The following is a 24,188-nucleotide window of genomic DNA, read 5'->3' as shown; positions in this document are numbered from 1 at the left end:
TCAGTCGTTTTATTCATCAATGAGATCTGAAGGCAACTGAATTTTTGTAGAAACAATGTTTCATGAAATCGAATCCGTAGACAATTTGTTCATGAGTATTCACCAATTTAGGCCATTCAGTGGGTTCATTTTTGCAGTTGTGATAAATTACAATTGATCGATTCTCTTTGATACAATATTTGGACAGAAAATCAGCTGATTTGTGGTTCACATTCTTATATTTCCGTAAGTCCAATATCTTCAACTCAGGTAATAATTTTACCAATTCTTCTAATTTACTGTCTTTAATTACACCGATACCTCTGATCCTAAGATGATGTAAATTAGGAAATTTGGAAAGTAGTCTTTGTAGTGTTGCCCACGAAAAACAATTAGACTGAATAGAAAGAAAAAGTTAATACAATATAATAATCTGGTAAGATTTTTCAACTACTGACTTACATGACATTCGATAACCAAATCTCTTAGATTGTAATTCTTTACCGATTCATCTACATAAATATCCTCTGCCCAACAACGGAAGAAAGCGCTTTCCAGTGATGGACAAAAATCCATAAAATGAAATCCAGTGAATTGGTCAAAAAAATTGGTTGTACCTACTTCCAGAATCTTTAACGAAGATAAATTCGGTCCATTGTAAAAAACGCCGTCCGCTACATAAGACCCTAAAAGATATTAATCATATGAAATTATCGGCAGATTATCGCAAGTTGAATCTTACCTTTATTGAGTTCTATGTTAAGTCGCTTCAAATTTGGAAAATATTCAATGAATGAAGGAAGATCATTCGGATGCAAATAAAAGCAGCGAACTTGTTTCAACTGATCAGGTCGAAAACTTTTTATAATCGAAATTAAATTTGCAGCGCACATCTCGATATTTTCCAAGTAACCATCTTTACGTAATTTATCCATACCGATTAATCCTTTGATTTGTGGATTGTTTTTGACGATTTCTGGTAAATTGTAAGATTTATAAGGAAGCAAGGACGCGGTCTTTATAATCTAAAACAATAATTCAAATTGAAAAACAATTAGAAAGCAACATAATTTTGGTTTTGAAAATTCATTAATTACCTTAATATTCGGGAACGATTCGATTAAATTGTAATCATTCCAATTCGTAACATGATTGATCCACAAACTATTCGCATCAATATAATCAACTTCATCTTCAATTGCAAAAATTGGAAACAAGTATTAAAAAAATAATGAACAAATCAATGAGAAATTAACTTACAACTATGTATCAATTGAAGATATTTTACTCGATTTAATTTAGGCGTAATTAAATTGGACCATCTCGAACAAACTTTAGAATCAAGTGAAATTATTAATAAATAAACATTAGAATTTCATCGTCTAAACGGAATCTCAATCTTACCTTTAGACCATCGAATCAAATCTATGACCCCATTGGCATTTTCGAAGATCTTCCAAAGACAATTATCAGGTAAATCGTTAAATGACATTATTGATTTGTAAACTTAAAGAAATGACGATAACTTATCTGATGAGTCTTATCATTAAAATTGAATAACATTAATGATTAATTTAATCAGCAAAATTGGTTTCCCTCGTAAAGAACAGCTGATTAATTGTTAAGACAAAGCGCTTTTTTCGGATGAATAGAAATCGAATATCGGATCTTAATTAGATTAGAGCAGAATCTTTTTATCAATTGATTTACCCTCATTAAAAGTATCTCGAAATATTAACATGGTGAGTTATCGCAATGACCAATCCGTAAAATTGGATCAAAAATGAACTTTCATCTTTCATCTTTCACCTCGAAACATGATAGATGCTCAATCGTGTTTTAATTTCTTGACTCGCTTTGGAAACTCGTTATTTCAATTGTTATTATGTTGGATTAATTAACTTTCAGCTTAATTAGAAATTTATTTATCTTCATCAAGCAAATCCGTAAGTAATTTTAGGTTTTATAAAAATAATGTTTCATGAAATCGAATCAGTAGACAATTAATTACTGAATAGTGTCCAGTTTAGACCATTCATTTGGTTCCTTTCACAAATTTTCTTCTAATCCATTGAAATGGTCCAAAATCATATAAAGACACTCGTTTGGTAGATTATTAATTTTAATAATTCACTTGAAATCAATTTATTCTAAAGGTGGGAAGAGTTTCGATTCCTGTAAAGTTCAAGACTCATTCGAAAAGATGATGTTTGAATGATCTTCTATTACGATGGTGAGACTGACACTCATTGTATTCTACAAGTATTATTGAACCTTAGATGATATTATCCAAAAGAATTATTTATCTTAAGAATGAATTAGAAAGAAGAAGAAAAAATGTTAACATGTTTCCTTCATGAATCTATTGAATTTCATGGTAACGATACTTTCACTTTCTTTTTCCCCTCATCATTTTTGGTGACGTTTCTATGTGTCAAATGCTTTTGTTATCGCCAAACAATAATAGTAACTATATCAGTTCGTAAGAAATGAAATAAAGAAAATAATTATAATACAATGTACTACGATGAATTTAATTGCTGAGCAGATATTTAATAAACATATAATGAATAATCAGCCTCGTGATTTATTTGGACTTTTTTGTTCATTCAAGTCAGTCGATCTTTATTCATCAATGAGAACTGGAAGAGAATTGAAAGTTTTATAAAAACAATGTTTCATAAAATCGAATCCGTAGACAATTTGTTCATGAGTATTCACCAATTTAGGCCATTCTGATGGTTCACAATTGTAATAAATTACAATTGATCGATTCTTTGATACAATATTTGGACAGAAAATCAGCTGATTTGTGGTTCACATTCTTACATTTCCGTAAGTCCAATATCTTCAACTCAGGTAATAATTTTACCAATTCTTCTAAATTACTGTATTTAATTTTACGAATACCTCTGATCCCAAGATGATGTAAATTAGGAAATTTGGAAAGTACTTTGTAGTAATGACCACGAAAGCCCAGTCTGAATCGAAAGAAAAGAAAAGATCAACAATAATCTTAAAAACATTTATCACTCGATGATTGACGTACATTCTCGATGACCAGATCTCTTAGATTGTTATTCTTTATCGATTCATCTACATAAATATACTGTGTCCAACAGTGGAAGAAAGCGCTTTCCAAAGAGGGACAAAACCCCATTAAATGAAATCCAGTGAATTGTTCAAAAAAATTGTTTGTACCAAGTTCAAGAATCTTTAACGAAGACAAATTCGGTCCATTGTAAAACACCCCGTCCGATACAATTGACTCTAAACAGATATTAATCACATTAAACAATCGGTTAACAAGATTAAAAGAAGTTGAATCTCACCTTCACGGGGTTCGATGTTAAGTCGTTTCAAATTTGGAAAATATTCAATGAATGAAGGAAGATCATTCGTGTGAAAACGGAAGCAGCAAACTTGTTTCAACTGATCAGGTCGAAAAACTTTTTTATAATCGAAATTAAATTCTGAAGCGAACATTTCGATATTTTCCAAGTAACCATCTTTACGTAATTTATCCATACCGATCAATCCCTTGATTTGTGGATTATTTTTGACAATTTCTGGTAAATTAAAAGATGCATGATAATCAAAGGCCACAGTATCTATAATCTAACGTCGGATTAAAAAACAATTAGAAAGCAACATAATTTTGATTTAATAAAATTCGTTAATTACCTTAAGATTTGGAAACAATTTGAATAAATTGTAATCATTCCAATTCGTATACTCATTCATCCACAAACTGTTCGCATCAATATAATCAACTTTATCTTCGACAACAAAAATTGGAAACAAGTATTAATAAAATAATGAACAGATCAATGAGAAATTAACTTACTACTATTAACGTCCACCATTTGAAGATATTTTACTCGATTGAATCTCAACGTAATTAAATCGGACCATCTTGAACAAACTTAACAATCAAGGAAAAGTAAAGAAGTTTTAAAATTTAACTATCTTAATGGAATCTTACCTTTAGACAATCGAATCAATTCTTTGGCCTCATGGACATTTCCAAAGATCTTCCAAAGACAAATATCAGGTAAATCGTTAAATGACATAATTATAATTGTATAATTTCACTAATTAATACAGTTGTGATCTCACTTAGAGCAAATTTCAGTGCCTCTATATAACCAAAAGGTTAAATTTTATAAAAAAGGTGAACTAACCTTTACCTTTCCGCCTAATGACACTAACCTGATAGGAGGAGACTGAATTCGTTGTTGCTCTAGTGAAACACTTTAATTAAAATTGTAGAAATGTTGAGGTAGTAATTTGAAAGGAGTGAAGTCACCGAAAACAACTGATTAATTACTAAGAACAAGCGCTTTTTTTGGATAAGACAAAATGAGTGTTTTTCACCGTTTTTCGATCGTCTCTTTCGACGTTTTTATGTGTCATATGCTTTTGTTTCATCAAAAAATAATAAGAAATGAAATAATTACAGAAAATAATTATAATACAATTAAATGTGATTTGATACCTTTAATTATGAGATGTAAAAGTAAAAATACAACAAATGGAATACAGGGTGTTTATCAAGATTACACTGAATATCTCAGAACTAAAGTCATATGAATTGAGACTTGATCAGAGGACTAAACAAAATTGCGCTCTACGATTTTCAAGGTCATTGAGGTCATTTAACGAAGGTAGCATTTAAAGGTCATTTAAGGTCGTCGTGAAAGAACAAATCAAATCACACCTCAGATTTTATTTTGAACTGTCTGTGATGAACGGATTGGAAGATAGTATGTTTCAATCTGAAAACACTTCAAAAAGTTTATAAGAAAGGCTGTATCTCAGCTGCCTTTGACGGAATATCATCAAACCTTAGGTTTGAGTGTAACTTTGTGCTCTTTCACGACGACCTTAAAATGACCTTTAATGACTTCGTTAAATGACCAATGACCTTAAAATCGTATCGAGCGAATTGTTTAGCCTCTGGTCAAGTCTCATCATATGACTTTGTCTGGAGATATCAGTGTAGCCAGTGGATAAAATGTATTACTGTAGTAAATAATCAACATCATGATTTGTTGGCATTTCGGTCAGTCGATTGTTGAAGTGACTGAGTCATCAGCTTGAGCCGATATAGTATGAATATTAAGTATTAACAAAAACTTATCCGTTGTTCTTGTTTCACTTGGTTTGATCGGCTGAAAAGTTCTCGCAAGATTTCAAGGATTGTGAGATTTTCATTCATCAATCAGATACGGAAGGGAGAAAAAATTCTTATAAAAACAATGTTTCATGAAATCAAATCCATAGCAAGTTCGTTTATAGTATTTACCAATTTAGGCCATCGGTGGGTTTCGTTTTCACAATCGTAATATATTACAATTGATCGATTCTTTTTGGCACAATATTTGGACAGAAAATCAGCCGATTTATGCGTCACTTTCTTACATCCTCTCAAGTCCAATATCTTCAACTTAGGTATTAATTGTATCAATTCTTCTAAATCAAAATGGCTAACATCAAGCTTATCAAACTTTCTGATTGCTAAATGTTGTAAATTAGGAAATTTAGACACCAGTTTTTTAAGAGGTAGCCACAGAAAACAACCAAAGCGAATCTAAAGAAAAAAAATTAATGATAATCTTATAAACATTTAAAAAGAAATCAAATAAAATTTTATAAACATTTATAACTCAATGATTTAGCTTACATTCTCGATAACCAGATCTCTTAGATTGTAATTCTTTATCGATTCTTTTACATAAATATCCTCTGCCCAGTAACCGATGAAAGCACTTTCCAAAGATGGACAAAAATCTATGAAATGAAATCCGGTGAATTTTCCAACCATATCGATTCTACCAAATTCAAGAATCTTTAACGCGGACAAATTCGGGCCATTGTAAAAAACTTGGTCCTCTAAAATAAAAAACGTAAGAAGATATTAATCATAAGAAACAATCGAAAGATTAATTGAAGTTGTATCCTACTTCTATAGAATTGCATGTGGAGTCGCTTCAAGTTTGGAAAATATTCAATGAATGAAGGAAGATCAATCTTATTTATAAAGCTGCCGAAAACTTGTTTCAACTGATCAGGTCGAAAAACTTTTTTATAATCGAAATTAAATTCTGAAGCGAACATTTCGATATTTGACAAGTCATAATCTTCTCTTTTTATTAATGAATTAAAATATCCAATCAATCCCTTTATTTGTGGATTGTTTTTGACAATTTCTGGTAAATTTAAAGATGAATTGTAACTATAGGTCGCAGTATCTATAATCTAAAGTCAAATTAAAAAACAATCAGAAAACAACATAATTTTGATTTGCAAAAATTCATTAATTACCTTAAAGTTCGGAAAAAATTGTAATAAATTGTAATAACTCCAATTCGTATTGCGATTAATCCACAAACTGTTCGTATCAATATAATCAGCTTTAACTTCTCCTAAAAAAATTGGAAACAAGTATTAATAAAATAATGAATCGATCAATGAGGAATTAACTTACTACTATAAATCTCCATCTTTTGAAGATATTTCACACGCCTAAATCTCAACGTAATTAAATCGGACCATCTCGAACAAACTTTAGAATCAAGGAAAAGTAAAGAAGTTTTAAAATTTAATCATCTAAACGGAATTTTAATCTTACCTTTAGACAATCGAATCAAATCTTCGGCTTCATTGACATTTTTGAAGATCTTCCAAAGACAAATATCAGGTAAATCGTTTAGTGACATAATTTAAAATCACAATTCACGTATAATTGATCTGTAAACTTGAAGAAATGACGAAATTTTATCATTGAAATTGAACAACATTAATGATTAATCAGCAAAATTTCAAATTTTAAATTAGTTTCCCTAGAAAGAACAGCTGATTAATTATTGAGACAAAGCGCTTTTTTCGAATGAACAGAAATCGAATATTGGATCTAATTAGAGCAGAGCAGAATCTTCATGACCAATTGATTTACCTTCATGAAGAATATACAGTGTTTCCCGATTGAAGAAACCAAGTTTTCATTTGAAGAAACCCCAATGGTTTTACTCGTATACCAATCGAAATCAATGATACGAGACTTCGGACCTTCATTTTTTGATTAATTTTAGAGCGAAAATCGATTTAGAAATGAAGTTTCATATTCAAAATCATCATACATGTGATTTAAATTTAATTTAGACTTAGGATTACTTAATCATAATTAAAAGTCGTTTTGGTTTCTTCAATCGGGAAACACTTTAAGTTGCTCGAATTAACCAAAAATAATTAACGAAAGCGATCTATTCGTCCATAAGACGATAAAAAATTAACTTTCAACTTTCACCTCGAAACATGATAGATGCACAATCGTATATTTTATTAATCAACTCAATATCAATTGGTAAGAAAAAGAATGCAGAAAATATTGTGATATGATTAACCAATTTATTTTAATTACCATATGGATACTTAACAAAACTTATACAGTAGTGATCTCACTTAGAGCAAATATCAGCGCCTTCTACATAACCAAAAAGGTTAATTTATTATAAAAAAGGTGAGCTAACCTTTTACCTTTTCTAAGCATAATGACACTAACCCGATAGGGGGAGACTATGAATTCGTTGTTGCTCTTAGTGAAATCACTACTGTAGTGAAAAATCAACCTTGTGATTTAGTTAACATTTTTATTCATCAATGAGATCTGGAAGACAGTCGTAGTTTTTGTAGAAACAATGTTTCATGAAATCGAATTCATAGCAAATGGGCTCGAGAGTAAACACCAATTTAGGCCATTCGGTGGGTTCATTTGTGCGACTGTGATAAAGTTCAATTGGTCGATTCTCTTTGACACAATATTTGTACAGAAAATCATCCGATTTGAATGTATTAGATACCCGTAAGTCCAATAACTTCAACTTTGGTAATAATTTTATCAATTCATCTAAATGAAATTTACTAACAACAAGCTCAGCAATATATCTGATTGCTAGATTTTGCAAATTAGGAAATTTAGACACCAGTTTTTTAAGTAGTGGCCATGAAAAACTATCGAACTGAAACTAAAGAAAACAATTAATGATACAATGTAATCTTATAAACTCGATGATTGACTTACATTAACGATATTCAAATCTCTTAGATTGTAATTCTTTATCGATTCATCTACATAAACATCCTTTGCCCAACAATAGATAGAAGCGCTTTCCAAAGAGGGACAAAAATCCATGAAATGAAATCCGGTGAATTTTCCAACCAAATCACCTGTAATGAATTCAAGAATCTTTAAACAAGACAAATTCGGTCCATTGTAAAAAACACCGTCCGGTACATTAGACTTCCACCATTTCCCTGACCCTAAAAGATATTAATCATATGAAATAATCGGAAGATTAATTGAAGTTGAATCTCACCTTTATAGAGTCGCAAGTTGAGTCGCTTCAAATTTGGAAAATATTCAATGAACGAAGGAAGATCTTTCATATGAAAATCGTAGCAGCTAACTTGTTTCAACTGATCAGGTCGAAAAACTTTTTTATAATCGAAATTAAATTCTGCAGCGCACATTTCGATATTTTCCAAGTAACCATCTTTATGTAAGTGATCCATACCGATTAATCCCTTTATTTGTGGATTATTTTTGACAATTTCTGGTAAATTGTAAGATTCATAAGGACGCAAGGACGCAGTGTTTATAATCTAACATCAAATTAAAAAACGATTAGAAAGCAACACAATTTTGATTCAAAACAATTCATTAATTACCTTAATATTCGGAAACAATTCGAATAAATTATAATCATTCCAATTCGTATTAGGATTAATCCACAAACTGTTCGCATTTATATAATCAACTTCATCTTCGATTGCAAAAATTGGAAACAAGTATTATTAATAATAAAATAATGAACCGATCAATGAGAAATTAACTTACCATACATAATCATATACGTATCCTCGGGCATGAACAAACTGTACCTACCATAATCAACTTTAACTTTTCCTAAAAAAGTTGAATAAAAGTATTACAGTCAACTGCCAGATAATGAGACTCTCTCTGAAAATAGCTTAAAATCACTATTAACACAGAAAATTTAATTTCTATTAATTAATTACTGAAACACTTAATGCTTTTTGATTTTCCTATCAATTTACCCCTTTGAATGACTACTAATTTTAATCATTTTTAATTAAGAAAATTTCGATCAAATTTCTTAAAAATGATTAATTAACAAAAGTAAACAATTAAAAACACAGCTCGGTTGTCTTGGTTACAATAGAAACGTTATTTTAAGAGAGTCTCATTATCTGGCAGTTGACTGTAATAAAATAATAAACAAATCAATACGAAATTAACTTACTACCAGACATCATTTGAAGATATTTTACTTGATTAAATCTCAGCGTAATTAAATCGGACCATCTCGAACAAACTTTAGAATCAAGGAAAAGTAAAGAAGTTTTAAATTTCATCATCCAAGCTTAATCTTAATCTTACCTTTGGACAATTGGATCAACTCTTCGAATCCATTGAAATAATCCAAAATCATATAGAGACACTCGTTGGGTAGTTTGTTAATTGACATAATTCACTTGAAAATTTCAATTTAAAGAGATGAACAAAAATTTTAAATTTAATCGGTTCCTTCTAAAAATCAGCTGATAGTTCCTTTGCTCTATGCCTCCGTTGACAGGAAAGGGTAACTTCAATGGCGCTCATCTTGATTGTGATTATTGTTGATTTTAAAGATTTCAGTTGAAGATTGGTTGAGGAATATTCCGAATTGAGAATATAAATCTGTTTGATATTAATAATTTCGAGTTATTATCTTTGTTAGTTAATGTAGAAAGAATGAATAGAAGTGGACATCGAAGCTCGATGCGCTCTCATATGAAAACCGGTCATCTCTTAATTATCGATTCGTGATCTTTGGTTTCCTTGACATGAGAGCGGACGAAAAATGAAATATTTAACATAAGTGATATCAAACTTCGACAATTATTGAAGTTTAATTCAGTTTTTATTCGTTAATTAGAACTGGAAGACAGTTGGCAGATTCGTAAAAACAATGCTGCATGAAATCAAATTCATAACAAATTGATTCGATCATCGAATTAATATCTATCAATTTAGGTCATTTCGTTGATTATTTCATCTTCTCTACTCTTTAATCTTCCGTTAGAAAACTTTAGAAGAAACTACCAATTCGCGCCACTTTGGTTCGTTAGAATAATTTACAATTCTAATCCATCAGAGGGACGCATAAACTTCTCTCAAAACGATAAATTATTCCAATTCGAAATGTTCAGCTTATCAGAGCCAGTTCAGGATTTTTGTCTTACTTTTCCTTAAACTTGAAACATTTTCCCTGTTCTACTCTCTCGCTCTCTTGTCTTCATCTTCATCCTCCTCCTACTTTTTCATCTTCTTTCTCATACAATTGAAACTCTCAATTTTTCAATTTCAATTGTTATTATGTTGGATTAATTAACTTTCAGCTTAATTAGAAATTTATTTATCTTCATCGAGCAAATCTGGGAGTAATTTCAGGTTTTATAAAAACAATGTTTCATGAAATCGAAATCGTAGTTAATTAATTACTGAATAGTGTCCAATTTAGACCATTCATTTGGTTCCTTTCACAAATTTTCTTCTAATCCATTAAAATCATATAAAGACACTCGTTTGGTAGATTATTAATTTATATTATAATATAATTCACTTGAAATCAATTTATTCTAAAGGTGGGAAGAGTTTCGATTCCTGTAAAGTTGAAGACTCATTCGAAAAGATTATGTTTAAATGATCTTCTATTACGATGGTGACACTGACACTCATTGTATTCTATTATCATTAATATCCAACAAGAATTATTTATCTTAAGAATGAATTGAAAAGAAGAAAAATGTTAAAATTTTTCCTCCATGAATCTATTGAATTTCATGGTAGCATTATTTTCACTTCCTTTTCCCCCTCATCATTTTTAGTGACGTTGTGTTTCAAATGCTCAAATGCGCCAAACAATAATAGTAACTCTATCAGTTCGTATGATGAAATAGAGAAAATAATTTGAGTAATTTGAGATGATTTTAATTGCCAAGTAGACATACATGTAAATATGTATAATGTATGTAAAAAAGTAAAAAATACAACTCAAGTGGGAATATTACATTGTAGTAAATAATCAACATCATGATTTGGTTGACATTTTGATTGATTAAAGTCAGTCGATTGTTGAAGTGACTGAGTTATCAGCTTGAGTCGATATAGTATGAATACTAATTATTAACGAAAATTTATCCATTTTTCTTGTTTCACTTGGTCTCATCGGCTGAAAAGTTCTCGCAAGATTTCAAGGATTGTGAGATTTTCATTCATCAATCAGATACGGAAGGGAGGAAAAATTCTTATAAAAACAATGCTTCATGAAATCGAATCCGTAAGCAATTGGTTCTCTGGGTATTCCTAATTTAGGCCATTCAGTTGGTTCCTCTTCACAATCATAATAGATTTCAATGGATCGACGAGATTTGAGACAGAATTCGTTCAAATAATCAGCTGATTGTGAAGTTACTCCTTTTGATCTTCTCAAGTCCAACAATTTTATTTCTGGTAAAATTTTCACCAATTCTTTCACATGACTATCGTCAATCTGTTTACTGTTTCTAATTGAAAGATGATGTAAATTCGGGAATTTGGACAAAACTCTTCGCATTAATGGCCAGGTAAAAAAAAGAGCCTTTGGATAGAAATAATTAGAGAAAAATTATTAATCAAATGCAAATTTTTCACTCAGTCACTTACATGATCGATAACCAAATCTCTTAGATTGAAATTCTTCATCGATTCGTCTACATAAAGATCACTTCCATTATAATAGAAGAATAAACTTTCTAGAAATGGACAAGAATCAATAAGATGAAACCCAAACGAGTCAGGAAACTTTAGTTCGAGTATCTTCAAACCAACCAAATTTGCACCATCGTAATTTGTTTGTGTGTCTTTACAAAAAAAAAAGAAATTAGAACATTTCAAACATTAATTCGATGTGAACGTACCATTACGAAGTGTCAAGCTGATTCGCTTCAAATTCGGAAAGTATTCGATAATTTGAGAAAGTCTTGACAAGCGTATTCGTCTAAAGCGAATCTGTTTCAACTGATCAGGTCGAAAGATTCTTTTAAATTGGAACTGGAAATCCGACGAAACCAATTCGATATTTTCCAAGTTAAATCTTTTCCCAAACGGCTCATAAAGTCCAATCAATCCTTTTATTTTTGAACTATTGTTGATCATTTTTGTCAAATTATAAGATCGAAGACTAAGACAGGCAAAAGGCGAAACCTCAATAATCTAACATTAAATTAAAAGACAATTAGTAACATCATTTTAATCTAAAAAATTCATTGATTACCTTTAGATTTGGAAAAAAATTCATCAAATTGTAACTACTTATGGTCGTAAATAAAGTTAATCCACAAACGGCCTTATCAGATCAGATATTTTGAGCGATTATATAGGGAGAGAATTGATTGAAGAGAATTAATTTATGATTGATTTGGAACCTTACAAATGAATCAATAATAACACAATTTTGTGTACCACTCTACTAAAAGAACAGCTGAAAAACTGCTAAGAAGCGCTTTTTTTTTTAAAGTTTCATGGCGAGTTTACTTTAAATAAATATTATGTAATTTAATAGATTTAATGAGTATTATGAATGTCGCATTTGACTAAAGGACTAATTAGAACGACTTTCTGATCGTCTGAAGCGAATCTGTTTCAATCTAATAGATTTATTTTATGTTCCCAAATAATAAAAAGAAACTTCATCAATTGGTGAGAAATGAAACAAGAAAATATTTATATTAATGTTGTGATGTGATTTATTTTAAATACAATGCAGATATTTAACAAGACTTATAGTGAATAATCAACATTGTAATTTAGTTAACATTTTGATACATTCAAGTCAGTTGATTTTTATTCATCAATGAGATTTGGAAGGTAACTGAATTGTTTGTAGAAACAATGTTTCATGAAATCGAATCCATAGCAAATTGGTTCGTAAGTATCCACCAATTTAGGCCATTCGGTAGGTTCGTTTTCACAATTGTAATAAATTACAATTGATCGATTCTCTTTGACACAATATTTGGAAAGAAAAGTTTTCAGCTTTTTATACACCTTCTACTAAATACTCAAGTCCAATATCTTCAACTCAGGTAATAAATTTATCAATTCTCTTAAACTGCTCATCAAACTAAAAAATGTCTGATTGCTAGATGATGTAAATTAGGAAATTTAGACAACAGTTTTTAAATAGTGGCCACGGATAACTACGAGAAGGAATCTGAAAGAAAAGAAGTAAAATAAAATCTTATAAACATTCATCGCTAGATGATTGACTACACTACCGACAACCAAATCTCTTAGATTGTAATTCTTTATCGATTCATTTACATAAAGATCCTTTGCCCAACAAGTGAAGAAAACGCTTTCCAAAGATGGACAAAAATCCATGAAATGAAATCCGGTGAATTGTTCAACAAACTGGCCTACAACAAATTCAAGAATCTTTAACGAAGACAAATTCGGTCCATTGTAAAAAACGCCATTCGCTATTATAAATCGTAAAAAGATATTAATATTTATCATATGTAACAATCGTAAGATTATTTCAAGTTCAATCTCACCTTTATCGGGTTTTATGTGGAGTCGCTTTAAATTCGGAAAATATTCAATAAATGAAGGAACATCATTCATATCAAGAAAGTCGCAGTAAACTTGTTTCAACTGATCAGGTCGAAAAACTTTTTTATAATCGAAATCAAAAACAGCAGCGAACATTTCGATATTTGCAAAGTCATAACTGTTTTCGAAGTCATCCCAAATTACTAATCCCTTTATTTGTGGATTATTTTGACAATTTCGTGAATTGTAAGATGAACTTCCCAATAAAAGCATCTATAATCTAACATCGAATTAAAAAAATAGAAAGCAACATAATTTTGATTTGATAAAATTCATTAATTACCTTAAGATTTGGAAACAATTGGAATAAATTGTAATCATCCAATTCGTAGACTCATTCATCCACAAACTGTCGCATCAATATAATCAACTTTCTTTTGTAAAAAATTGGAAACAAGTATTAATAAAATAATGAAACGATTAATGAGAAATTAACTTACAACCATATTTATTTTTGTAATATATATCATTTGAAGATATTTCACTGATTAAATCTCGGCGTAATTAAATCGGACCATCTCGAACAAACTTTAGAATCAAGGGAAAGTAAATAAGCATTAGAGTTTCATTATCTAAACGGAATCTTAATCTTACCTTTAGACAATCGAATCAATTCTTTGGCCTCATGGACATTTTCAAAGATCTTCCAAAGACAAATATCAGGTAAATCGTTTAATGACATGGTTATAATTCAATTAGGATTGATTTAAAATCAATGATTTTAATTTATTGAAATTCACTACATTTAATGTAGTACATTAATGATTAATCAGCAAAATTAGTTTCCCTCGTGAAGAACAGCTGATTAACTATTGAGATAAAGCGCTTTTTTCGAATGGATAGAAATCGAATATTGGATCTAATTAGATTAGAGCAGAATCTTTATAACCAATAGATTTAGCTTCATGAAGAATATGATAAATAGAAATATAATATTTCAAATATTAACATGATGAGTTTTCGCAATAATCAATTCGTACAGAAAATATTGAGATTAAAAATGAACTTCGTCTTTCACCTCGAAACATGATGCTCAATCGTATATTTTATTAATCAACTATAATTGTCTAGAGTTTTAACCATCAATTTGTATGCAATTCGAATGATTATTTTGTTGATTGTCTTTGAAACTTGTTATTACAATTTTGTTTTTCTGATAAATTCGACATCAATTTAATTAGGAATTTTATTTGTCTTCATCAATCAAATCTGGAAGTGAATTCCAAGTTTTATAGAAACAATTTTTCATGAAATCGAATCCAGACAATTAATTCGTGAGTAGTGTCCAATTTAGGCCATTCAAGTGGTTCCTTCTCACAATCATAAAAGATTTTAACCGATCGATTGGATTTTCACAGAATTGAGATAGAAAATGAGCTGGTCTTTGGGTCGCTTACATTTCCTCAAGTCGATCAGTTTTAATTCTGGTAATAGTTTAACCATTAGTTCTACATGACTATCATCAACTTGCCTCTGATTCCAAGATGATGTAAATTCAATTTTGTAGATTTTCCAAAAGTTCCAAGGTAAACTCATGTATAAGGCTTGAGGTAGAAAGAATCAAAACGAGAAAGTGAATCAAATGAATTTTTCATTGTCACTTATATGTTCGATAACCAAATCTCTTAGATTGAAATTTTTTATTGAATCGTCAATAATATTAGACTGAAAGTAACCAGAATATATGAATGCGCTTTCTAAACACGGACAGGAATCCATAATACGAAATCCAGTGCCAAGATTACCAGGTGGAAATTCAAGGATCTTTAAAGTGGACAAATTTGGACCATCATATTTTTTTATGTCTATTTAAAACATGAAAGAATTAGAACATTTAAAAATTAAGTTGGTGTTAACATACCGTGATAGAAGGAATTTATGAAGTCGTTTCAAATTCAAGTACTCGATACATTGAGAAAATTCAGATAAGAGCAATATTCCTTTGAAGCAAATTTGTTTCAACTGAGCAGGTCGAAAGACTTTTTTGAATTCGAATTTGAAATCTGATGAAATCATTTCGATATTTTCCAAGTTATACTTGTTCTCAACAGGTTCATAAAGTCCAATCAATCCTTTAATTTTTGGATGTTCGTTTATCAACCTTCTAAAAGTATATGATTCAAGAGAAACAAAAAAATGCAACGGAACTTCCACAATCTATATAAAAAATGAATCGATAGAATTAGAAACTATTTTTCTGGTGGAAAAACGCAATTTATCAATTACCTTCAGATTCGGAAATAAATCATTTAAATTGTGACTTTTCAAAGTTTCTGTAGTGTTTTTCCAAAGTTTGTTATGCTCAATGTAGTCCTGAGCTCTTTTGTATCCTGAAATTAGAAACAATCAAATTAAGAGTCAGTCAGAATCAAGAATCAATCAGGTGGGAGTTTACTTACTATCCATCAATTGAAGATATTTAACTTTGCTTAACTTCAGTGAAACGACCAGGAACCATTTTGGAGAGACTAGAAAATCAAGAGAAATTAAATTTAGGAAATTTAAAATTTAAACTTAATCTCGAATCTTACCTTTGGACAATCGGATCAACTCTTCGAATCCATTGAAATGGTCCAAAATCATATAGAGACACTCGTTTGGTAGTTTGTTAATTGACATAATTCACATGAAATCAATAATTGATAATCAATTTAAAGGGTAAAGTCTATTCATACGCCAGATGGAATCGATATTATCAGATGTTTGTATCCGATTCTATCGATTCCTAACTAATTTAATTTAATTTTTATTAATTGTAACTAAGTTTTAATTAACTTAATTAGGGTACAATTAAAAATAAATTTAATTTATCTGACCTACACAGTTAGATTAAACTAGAGAAAAAAGAAAAAATTAAATGAAATTTTGGAGAATCGAAATGAAAAGAAAAATTTTATATACAAGATTCGAACTCGCAAAATTATATCAACAAACCCTTCGTTTTACCTCTGAGCTAATATTTTCAACTTATTAATTTTCATCCAATGTTAGAATATAAATCTAATTATTTACGTACGAATAGTTTTTTTAGTCTAATCGTACGCGGATTACGTACGAATAGTCTCTTCCAATTTAAAGAGACAAGCAAAATTTTAAATTTAATTGTTTCCCTCTAAAAACCAGCTGATAGTTTCTTGTGCTTTATGCCTCCGTTGACAGGAAAGGGTAACTTTAATGGCGCTCATCTTGATTGTGATTAATGTTGATTTTTAAAGATTTTAATGGAAGATGAGGAATATTCAAAATTGAGAATATAAATCTGTAGAATATAAATAATTTCGAGTTATTATCTTTGTTAGTTAATGTAAAAAGAATTAATAGAAGTGGGAAAAAATGAACCATAATTAGTCAGTTGATATAAATCATAATCAAGTCTAAATCTATGTTCTAATTGTCATTATAATTGGTTGTGTTTTCATTCATACACATTAAAACAGTATTAAGATACCAATTAGAACCTTTAAGCAATCAGCATACAAAAAGGATAATTGTCATTATCAATTGTATTTAATTATTGGTTGGATGATTGACTTACATTAACGATATTCAAATCTCTTAGATTGTAATTCTTTATCGATTCATCATAAACATCATTTGCCTAACAATCGATGAAAGCGCTTTCCAAAGAGGGACAAAAATCCATGAAAGGAAATCCGTCGAATTTTCTAACTAAATTGGTTGTACTAAGTTCAAGAATCTTTAACGAAGACGAATTCGGACCATTGTAAAAAACTTTGTTCGCTATAATAAAAATCGTAAAAAGATATTAATCATATGAAACAATCGGAAGATTAATTCGAGTTGTATCTCACCATTATAGAGTCTCAAGTGAAGTCGCTTCAAATTTGGAAAATATCCAATGAACGAGGGAAGATCTTTCATTACAAAAAATCGGCTGGAAACTTGTTTCAACTGATCAGGTCGAAAAACAATTTTAACATTGAAATAAAACTCTGAAGCGAGTATTTCGATATTTGACAAGTCATAAATGCTTCCGAGGAGATCCAAAAATCCAATAAATCCCTTAATTTGTGGATTATTTTTGACAATTTCACTTAAATTACGGGATGAATCATAATCAAAGACAGTAGAATCTATACATTTATTGCGACAAAGCGCTTTTTTCGAATGGATAGAAATCGAATATTGGATCTAATTAGATTAGAGCAGAATCTTTATAACCAATAGATTTACCTTCAAGCAGAATATAAGTTGCTCGCATTAACCGAAGCTCGAATTAAGCAAAGCGATCTATTCGTCCATAAAAATTGGGATTAAAAATGAACTTTCGTCTTTCACCTCGAAACATGATGGATGCTCAATCGTATACAGTCACACCTCTCTAATTTCACCCCCACCGGACCCAAAAAACTTGTGAAATTTGGGAAATTGTGACTTTATGGAAATCTATTAATTCTTAATTATGAAGGTGAAAATCAATTTTTTTTGCATTTACTTATTGGAATCTTATTTACAACACCGAATTGATCCTTAACCCTCTTCATTATATCTTGTTGAGTAACTTTTTTTTCTTCTGTAATAATAATCTTTGGATCTCTCAAAAAATGATGCAATTTACTGGTTGATTCCATAATTTAAGCCAAATTAGCTCATTTTCATTGGACAAAACACATTACTATGGTGAATCTCACAATTGCCCTGAAATAGTGTGATTGTGAGATTGAGACATATTATGACTATATTCTCTATCTCCTTAATCGGAAAATTAAATTGTGAAATTAAAGAATTTGTGACATAATAGAGGGGGCGATTAGAGAGGTGTGACTGTATTTTATTGATCAACTATAACTGTCTAGAGTTTTAACCATCAATTTACATGTAATTCTAATGATTATTTTGTTGATAGTGATTAGAATCTTGTTATTTGTCTTTACGATTGATAATTTATCATTTTCAATTGTGCTTTAATTATTGTTTGGATTTTGCCATTTACAATGTTGGATATTAAATTGTGTTAATCAATCAACAATTTTTGTGTTATTTTAATTGTGATTAAATTTGATAAATTCAAAACCAATAATGATCACAATTATCGTTACCTTAACATTACCTGGATTTAATTAAATTCATAGTGAATAATCAACCTTATGATATTTGGATTTGCGATTGATTCAAATCAATCGTTTTATTCATCAACGAGATCTGGAAGAAACTTGTATTTTTTGTAGAAACAATGTTTCATGAAATCAAATCCATAGCAAATTCGTTTGCGAGTATTTACCAACCTCACGGACATTTTCTAAGATCTTACTAAGACAGTTATCAGGTAAATCGTTAAATGACATAATTAAAAATCACAATTCACTTATAATTGATTTGGAAACTTCAAGAAATGTCGGTAGCTTATCATTAATTTCCCTCTAAAAGAACAGCTGAAAAGAAGGGCTTTTTTTAAAAGTTCCCATGTCGAGTTTACTTTAAATAATTACAATGTAATTTGATAGATTTAATGAGTATTAGTCTTATGAATGTAGCATTTGACTAAAGGACTAAGCACAACGACTTGCTGATCGTCTGAAGCGAATCTGTTTCAATCTCGATTTATTTTATTTATGTTACCAAATAATAAAAAGAAACTTCATCAATTGGTGAGAAATGAAACAAGAAAATATTTATATTAATGTTGTGATATGATTTATTTTAAATACGATGCAGATATCCAACAAGACTTGTAGTGAATAATCAACATTGTGATTTAGTTAACATTTTAAACCATTCAAGTCAGTTGATTTTTATTCATCAATGAGATCTGGAAGACATCTGAATTTTTTGTAGAAACAATGTTTCATGAAATCTAATCCATAGCAAATTGGTTCGCGAGTATTTACCAATTTAGGCCATTCGGTAGGTTCGTTTTCACAATCGTAATATATTACAATTGATCGATTCTCTTTGACACAATATTTGGACAGAAAATCAACTGATTTTTGCGGCACTTTCTTAAATCTTCTCAAGTCCAATATCTTCAACTCAGGTAATAAATTTATCAATTCTCTTAAATTTCTATCATCGAGCTTATCAAAATGTCTCACCGCTAGATGATGTAAATTAGGAAATTTAGACAAGAGTTTTTTAAGTCGTGGCAGCGAAAAACAACCGCGGCGCATCTAAAGAAAAAGTTAATACAATATAATAGTCTAGTAAAATTTTTCAACCACTGACTTACATGACATTCGATAACCAAATCTCTTAGCTTGTAATTCTTTACCGATTCATCTACATAAACATCCTCTGCCCAACAACGAAAGAAAGCACTTTCCAAAGATGGACAAAAATCCATCAAATGAAATCCAGTGAATTGTTCAAAAAAATTGGTTGTACTTAGTTCAAGAATCTTTAACGAAGACAAAGTCGGTCCATTGTAAAAAACGCCGTTCACTAATATAAATTGTAAAAAGATACTAATCATATTGAACAATTAGAAGATTAATTAAAATTGAATCTCACCATTAATGAGTTCTAAGTTGAGTCGCTTCAAATTCGGAAAATATTCAATGAATGAAGGAAGATCATCCATGTTAAATTGTAAGCAAAGAACTTGTTTTAACTGATCAGGTCGAAAAACTTTTTTATAATCGAAATTAAATTCTGAAGCGCACATTTCGATATTTGTACCGTCACAACGGTTTCCGATGTAATCAAAAAGTACGATTAACCCTCTTATTTTTGGATTATTTTTGACAATTTTTGCCAAATTGGGAGATGCACTTCTTGATAAGGCCTCAGTATCTATAATCTAACGTCAAATTAAAAAACAATTAGAAAACACAATTTGGATTTTAAAAATTTATCAATTACTTTAAGATTCGGAAACAATGCGAATAAATTGTAATCATTCCAATTCGTATGATGATTGATCCACAAACTGTTCGCATCAATATAATCAACTTTACCTTCGACTAAAAAAAATTGGAAACAAGTATTAAAAAATAATGAACAGATTAATGAGGAATTAACTTACTACTATTAACGTCCATCATTTGAAGATATTTTACTCGATTAAATCTCAACGTAATTAAATCGGCCCATCTCGAACAAACTATAGGACCAAGGAAAAGTAAAGAAGTTTTAAAATTTCATCATCTAAAAGGAATCTCAATCTTACCTTTAGACAATTGAATCAAATCTTTGGCCCCATTGACATTTTCGAAGATCTTCCAAATACAATTATCAGGTAAATCGTTCAATGACATGATTGAAAATCACAATTCACTTATAATTGATTTGTAAACTTCTTTCTCAGAAAAACTTTCTCTCGTGAAGAACAGCTGATATCAGCTATATATTGTAGTTTTAAACTACAGTAGTGTTCACACTTAGAGTTTTTATTATTGTTTTTGCCCTATAGGCGATTAGAGAGGCTTATAAGGCGCCTCTCTTGAACCTTTACAATTTTTGTTACATTTTCATTATTTTTGAGGGTTTACAGTTTTTCAGATGGGTACCCAAGCCAGGATTGAACCTGTGTCATCGTGGACTAGAATCCACGACACTAACCTCTCGGCCAGAAACTTAGAGCAACTATGTTTTCACAGCCCCCCCTAGCGGATTAATGAGATTAGTATTGAATTAGCGTACGAGGTTAGTTCACTAAGAGATTAACCCTTTTAGTTATGTTTCTTGCTCTAAGTGTGAACACTACTGTACTGTAATATTACAGTAGTTTAAAACTACACACCCTTTAGTTTCTGAGACAAAGCGCTTTTTTCGGATGAATAGAAATTGAATATCGGATCTTATTCGAATTTGTATTTTTTCTGATAAATTGGCCATCAATTTAGTTAGCAATTTTATTTGTCTTCATCAATCAAATCTGGAAGTGAGTTCCAAGTTTTATAGAAACAATGTTTCATGAAATCGAATCCGTAGACAATTAATTCGGGAGGAGTATCCAATTTAGGCCATTCAGTTGGTTCCTTTTCACAATCATAAAAGATTTTAATCGATCGATTGGATTTTTCACAAAATTTGGAAATGAAATGAGCTGATTTTTGGGTCACTTTCTTACATTTTCTCAAGTCGATCAGTTTTAATTCTGGTAATAGTTTAACCATTACTTCTACATGACTATCGTCAACTTCGTAGCCTCTGATTCCAAGATGATGTAAATTCGGGAATTTTGTGCAGATTATCCGTAAAAGTTCCAAGGTAAACTCACATGTATAAGGCTTGAGGTGGAAAGAATCAAAACGAAAAAGTGAATCAAATGAGAATTTTTCATTGTCACTTACATGTTCGATAACCAAATCTCTTAGATTGAAATTTTTTATTGTATCGTCAATGTAATTAGCCTGAAAGTATTAAAGCCATAGTAATAGTAATAAAGCCAAGATTACCAGGTGGAATTTCAAGGATTTTTAAAATGGACAAATTTGGACCTCGAATTCAAATTTGAAATCTGATGAAATCATTTCGATATTTTCCAAGTTATATCTGTTCTCAACAGGTTCATCAAGTCCAATCAATCCTTTGATTTTTGGATGTTCGTTTATCAACCTTCTAAAAGTATACGATTCAAGAGAAACAAAAAAATGCAACGGAACTTCCACAATCTATATAAAAAAATGCAATCGATAGAAACTAAGTATTTTTCTGGTGGAAAAACGCAATTTATCAATTACCTTCAGATTCGGAAACAAATCACTTAAATTGTGACTTTTCAAAGTTTCTGTAGTGTTTTTCCAAAGTTTGTTATGCTCAATGTAGTCCTGAGCTCTTTTGTATCCTGAAATTAGAAACAATCAAATTAAGAGTCAATCAGAATCAATAATCAATCAGGTGGAGTTTACTTACTATCCATCAATTGAAGATATTTAACTTTGCTTAACTTCAGCGAAATGACCAGGAACCATCTTGGAGAGACTGAAAAATCAATAGAAATTGAATTTCAGAAATTTAAAATTTAAACTTAATCTCGATGTTACCTTTGGATAATCGGATCAAATCTTCGAATCCATCGCAATGTTCCAATATCATATACAGTCAGACCTGTCATATTTAGTTTTTCAGACCCTAACGGTCGTCTTCATGACTAAGCGCCCTCTTGTGGTGCCTTCGAACGGTCATGGTTGTAGACCGTATAGAGTAAATATAAACATATTATATATGTAATTTTTTTATTGTTTCCGTTGCTATTAATTAATTTTTTTTCTTTTCTTTTCGTTCTTTGTATATTCATAAACAATAATTTTCATTTGTTAATGTTCAGTTATAAATGTTCAGTTATTAATGTACACGTGCATGGAAAAGGATAGAGTCCGAAACTAAAATCCAGTAGATGGCAGGATTTTGTTCAAATATGAAAGTGTTCAAATATGACAGGTCTGACTGTAGAGACACTCGTTTGGTAGTTTGTTAATTGACATAATTCACTTGAGATCAATTAATAGAAAATTTAAATAGAATAAGTTCAAGTTAAAATCTCGATCAATTGGACAATCGGATCAACTGTTCGAAATCAATTAAATTGGGTCATTTTCCTAAAAATCCTAGAATCGTAAGCCGAAAATAAGGCAACTGAAAGCAGAAAAATTGAGGTTAATGACATATCTTGAGCCCTACCAATGAACCGATCAATGAGAAATTAACTTACTACTATCAATATCCATCAAATGAAGATATTTTACTCGATTAAATCTCGGCCTAATTAAATCGGACAAACTTAAGAATCAAGGGAAAGTAAATAAGTTTTAAAATTTCACCATCTAAACGGAATTTTAATCTTACCTTTAGACAATCGAAGCAAATCTTTGGCCTCATGAACATTTTCGAAGATTTTCCAAAGACAATTATCAGGTAAATCAATGTCATAATTATGATTTCACTAATAAATAACTCAAAAACCTTAAGAAATGTTAAAGCACTAATTACGTTAAAGCACAGAAAAGTTGAGCTTACGGACTCATCTTGAGCTTTACTTATTTACCTTCATGAAGAATATAAGTTGCTCGAAATATTCACATGATGAGTTTTCGCAATGATCAATTCGTACAGAAAATTGGACACAAACTGAACTTTCTTCTTTCACCTCGAAACATGACAGACAATCATTAAAGTTTGTCTCAGTTTTATTCATCAATGAGAACTGGAAGACAGTTGGCAGATTCGTAAAAACAATGTTTCATGAAATCGAATTCATAGCAAATTGATTCGCTCATCGAATTAAAATTCATGTATTTAGGTCATTTCGTTGATCATTTCATCTTCTCTACTCTTTAATCTTTCGTTAGAAAACTTTAGAAGAAACTACCAATTCGCGCCACTTTGGTTCGTTAGAATAAGTTACAATTCTAATCCATCAGAGGGAAGCATAAACTTCTCTCAAAACGATAAATTATTCCAATTCGAAATGTTCAGCTTATCAGAACCAGTTCAGGATTTTTGTCTTACTTTTCCTTATACTTGAAACATTTCCCCTGTTCTACTCTCTCGCTCTCTCGTCTTCATCTTCATCCTCCTCCTACTTTTT

At 30.3% G+C, this 24,188-nt stretch overlaps 8 protein-coding genes and 1 long non-coding RNA gene across 10 annotated transcripts; all 9 read right to left on the bottom strand.

Moving 5' to 3' along the window:
* Positions 1-16: 16 nt before the first annotated feature.
* On the bottom strand, positions 17-1,570 carry LOC128397668 (uncharacterized). The gene is made up of 6 exons (XM_053358414.1): positions 1,384-1,570; positions 1,240-1,311; positions 1,077-1,171; positions 722-1,004; positions 442-653; positions 17-376 (listed from the first exon to the last, which is right to left on the bottom strand). Exons 1-6 carry the CDS (start codon positions 1,469-1,471, stop codon positions 17-19), a joined length of 1,110 nt encoding a protein of 369 aa, XP_053214389.1. The 5' UTR covers positions 1,472-1,570.
* Positions 1,571-2,912: 1,342 nt separating this feature from the next.
* On the bottom strand, positions 2,913-4,108 carry LOC128397667 (uncharacterized). The gene is made up of 6 exons (XM_053358413.1): positions 3,965-4,108; positions 3,827-3,904; positions 3,664-3,758; positions 3,312-3,597; positions 3,029-3,249; positions 2,913-2,960 (listed from the first exon to the last, which is right to left on the bottom strand). The coding sequence occupies exons 1-6, from the start codon at positions 4,050-4,052 to the stop codon at positions 2,913-2,915; spliced, it is 816 nt and encodes a 271-aa protein (XP_053214388.1). The 5' UTR covers positions 4,053-4,108.
* Positions 4,109-5,245: 1,137 nt separating this feature from the next.
* Positions 5,246-6,832, bottom strand: LOC128397666 (uncharacterized). The gene is made up of 6 exons (XM_053358412.1): positions 6,614-6,832; positions 6,470-6,547; positions 6,307-6,407; positions 5,946-6,240; positions 5,666-5,874; positions 5,246-5,572 (listed from the first exon to the last, which is right to left on the bottom strand). The coding sequence occupies exons 1-6, from the start codon at positions 6,699-6,701 to the stop codon at positions 5,246-5,248; spliced, it is 1,098 nt and encodes a 365-aa protein (XP_053214387.1). The 5' UTR covers positions 6,702-6,832.
* A 461-nt stretch (positions 6,833-7,293) lies between these two features.
* LOC128397654 (uncharacterized) lies at positions 7,294-9,598 on the bottom strand. Of its 2 annotated transcripts, none has more exons than XM_053358397.1 (7): positions 9,443-9,598; positions 9,306-9,377; positions 8,879-8,947; positions 8,710-8,804; positions 8,358-8,643; positions 8,063-8,208; positions 7,294-8,006 (listed from the first exon to the last, which is right to left on the bottom strand). In XM_053358397.1, the coding sequence occupies exons 1-7, from the start codon at positions 9,528-9,530 to the stop codon at positions 7,632-7,634; spliced, it is 1,131 nt and encodes a 376-aa protein (XP_053214372.1). In that variant the 5' UTR covers positions 9,531-9,598; the 3' UTR covers positions 7,294-7,631. The 2 variants fall into 2 exon arrangements, with proteins under 2 accessions (XP_053214372.1, XP_053214371.1); XM_053358396.1 differs by having other exon boundaries at positions 7,297-8,006; positions 8,063-8,301.
* Positions 9,599-11,025: 1,427 nt separating this feature from the next.
* Positions 11,026-12,402, bottom strand: LOC128397661 (uncharacterized). The gene is made up of 4 exons (XM_053358407.1): positions 12,360-12,402; positions 12,004-12,298; positions 11,750-11,946; positions 11,026-11,684 (listed from the first exon to the last, which is right to left on the bottom strand). The coding sequence occupies exons 1-4, from the start codon at positions 12,381-12,383 to the stop codon at positions 11,316-11,318; spliced, it is 885 nt and encodes a 294-aa protein (XP_053214382.1). The 5' UTR covers positions 12,384-12,402; the 3' UTR covers positions 11,026-11,315.
* Positions 12,403-13,226: 824 nt separating this feature from the next.
* Positions 13,227-13,912, bottom strand: LOC128397665 (uncharacterized). The gene is made up of 3 exons (XM_053358410.1): positions 13,642-13,912; positions 13,358-13,566; positions 13,227-13,298 (listed from the first exon to the last, which is right to left on the bottom strand). The coding sequence occupies exons 1-3, from the start codon at positions 13,910-13,912 to the stop codon at positions 13,227-13,229; spliced, it is 552 nt and encodes a 183-aa protein (XP_053214385.1).
* Positions 13,913-15,277: 1,365 nt separating this feature from the next.
* On the bottom strand, positions 15,278-16,811 carry LOC128397664 (uncharacterized). Its single transcript, XM_053358409.1, has 5 exons — positions 16,231-16,811; positions 16,099-16,167; positions 15,926-16,029; positions 15,610-15,856; positions 15,278-15,504 (listed from the first exon to the last, which is right to left on the bottom strand). The coding sequence occupies exons 1-5, from the start codon at positions 16,316-16,318 to the stop codon at positions 15,278-15,280; spliced, it is 735 nt and encodes a 244-aa protein (XP_053214384.1). The 5' UTR covers positions 16,319-16,811.
* A 2,537-nt stretch (positions 16,812-19,348) lies between these two features.
* LOC128397660 (uncharacterized) lies at positions 19,349-21,237 on the bottom strand. Its single transcript, XM_053358406.1, has 6 exons — positions 20,826-21,237; positions 20,682-20,759; positions 20,519-20,619; positions 20,168-20,456; positions 19,887-20,098; positions 19,349-19,827 (listed from the first exon to the last, which is right to left on the bottom strand). The coding sequence occupies exons 1-6, from the start codon at positions 20,911-20,913 to the stop codon at positions 19,453-19,455; spliced, it is 1,143 nt and encodes a 380-aa protein (XP_053214381.1). The 5' UTR covers positions 20,914-21,237; the 3' UTR covers positions 19,349-19,452.
* Positions 21,238-21,754: 517 nt separating this feature from the next.
* LOC128397663 (uncharacterized) lies at positions 21,755-22,576 on the bottom strand. The gene is made up of 3 exons (XR_008326991.1): positions 22,514-22,576; positions 22,342-22,445; positions 21,755-22,272 (listed from the first exon to the last, which is right to left on the bottom strand). It is a non-coding gene; the product is annotated as an uncharacterized LOC128397663 (long non-coding RNA).
* Positions 22,577-24,188: the final 1,612 nt, after the last annotated feature.

This window comes from Panonychus citri, unplaced genomic scaffold (genome assembly GCF_014898815.1).
Source record: "Panonychus citri isolate SS breed McGregor unplaced genomic scaffold, ASM1489881v1 Contig00036, whole genome shotgun sequence".
NCBI lineage: Eukaryota > Metazoa > Arthropoda > Arachnida > Trombidiformes > Tetranychidae > Panonychus > Panonychus citri.
The sequence above is the reverse complement of the archived record's forward strand: the minus strand, read 5'-3'. Positions and strand labels throughout refer to the sequence as shown.

Coding starts and splice junctions, on each gene's coding strand:
- LOC128397667 (XM_053358413.1), bottom strand. CDS start 4,052: ATGTCATTTAACGATTTACCTGATATTTGTCTTTGGAAGATCTTTGGA. Junction 3,905..3,964: donor ATTGATTCGATTGTCTAAAG/GTAAGATTCCAT, acceptor TTGATTGTTAAG/TTTGTTCAAGATGGTCCGAT. Junction 3,759..3,826: donor AATGGTGGACGTTAATAGTA/GTAAGTTAATTT, acceptor TTGTTGTCGAAG/ATAAAGTTGATTATATTGAT.
- LOC128397654 (XM_053358396.1), bottom strand. CDS start 9,530: ATGTCAATTAACAAACTACCCAACGAGTGTCTCTATATGATTTTGGAT. Junction 8,948..9,305: donor TCTTCAAATGATGTCTGGTA/GTAAGTTAATTT, acceptor CAACTTTTTTAG/GAAAAGTTAAAGTTGATTAT. Junction 8,805..8,878: donor TACGTATATGATTATGTATG/GTAAGTTAATTT, acceptor TTGCAATCGAAG/ATGAAGTTGATTATATAAAT.
- LOC128397668 (XM_053358414.1), bottom strand. CDS start 1,471: ATGTCATTTAACGATTTACCTGATAATTGTCTTTGGAAGATCTTCGAA. Junction 654..721: donor TAACATAGAACTCAATAAAG/GTAAGATTCAAC, acceptor GGTCTTATGTAG/CGGACGGCGTTTTTTACAAT. Junction 377..441: donor ATTTGGTTATCGAATGTCAT/GTAAGTCAGTAG, acceptor CTTTCTATTCAG/TCTAATTGTTTTTCGTGGGC.
- LOC128397660 (XM_053358406.1), bottom strand. CDS start 20,913: ATGTCATTGAACGATTTACCTGATAATTGTATTTGGAAGATCTTCGAA. Junction 20,099..20,167: donor CAACTTAGAACTCATTAATG/GTGAGATTCAAT, acceptor AATTTATATTAG/TGAACGGCGTTTTTTACAAT. Junction 19,828..19,886: donor ATTTGGTTATCGAATGTCAT/GTAAGTCAGTGG, acceptor CTTTTTCTTTAG/ATGCGCCGCGGTTGTTTTTC.
- LOC128397666 (XM_053358412.1), bottom strand. CDS start 6,701: ATGTCACTAAACGATTTACCTGATATTTGTCTTTGGAAGATCTTCAAA. Junction 6,548..6,613: donor TTTGATTCGATTGTCTAAAG/GTAAGATTAAAA, acceptor TTGATTCTAAAG/TTTGTTCGAGATGGTCCGAT. Junction 5,875..5,945: donor CCACATGCAATTCTATAGAA/GTAGGATACAAC, acceptor TTTTTATTTTAG/AGGACCAAGTTTTTTACAAT.
- LOC128397661 (XM_053358407.1), bottom strand. CDS start 12,383: ATGAATTTTTTTCCAAATCTAAAG. Junction 11,947..12,003: donor CAGCTTGACACTTCGTAATG/GTACGTTCACAT, acceptor TTTTTTGTAAAG/ACACACAAACAAATTACGAT. Junction 11,685..11,749: donor GAGATTTGGTTATCGATCAT/GTAAGTGACTGA, acceptor TTCTATCCAAAG/GCTCTTTTTTTTACCTGGCC.
- LOC128397664 (XM_053358409.1), bottom strand. CDS start 16,318: ATGTCAATTAACAAACTACCAAACGAGTGTCTCTATATGATTTTGGAC. Junction 16,030..16,098: donor ATATCTTCAATTGATGGATA/GTAAGTAAACTC, acceptor TTCTAATTTCAG/GATACAAAAGAGCTCAGGAC. Junction 15,857..15,925: donor ATTTATTTCCGAATCTGAAG/GTAATTGATAAA, acceptor TTTTTTATATAG/ATTGTGGAAGTTCCGTTGCA.
- LOC128397665 (XM_053358410.1), bottom strand. CDS start 13,912: ATGCTTTTATTGGGAAGTTCATCTTACAATTCACGAAATTGTCAAAAT. Junction 13,567..13,641: donor CCACATAAAACCCGATAAAG/GTGAGATTGAAC, acceptor GATTTATAATAG/CGAATGGCGTTTTTTACAAT. Junction 13,299..13,357: donor GAGATTTGGTTGTCGGTAGT/GTAGTCAATCAT, acceptor CTTTTCTTTCAG/ATTCCTTCTCGTAGTTATCC.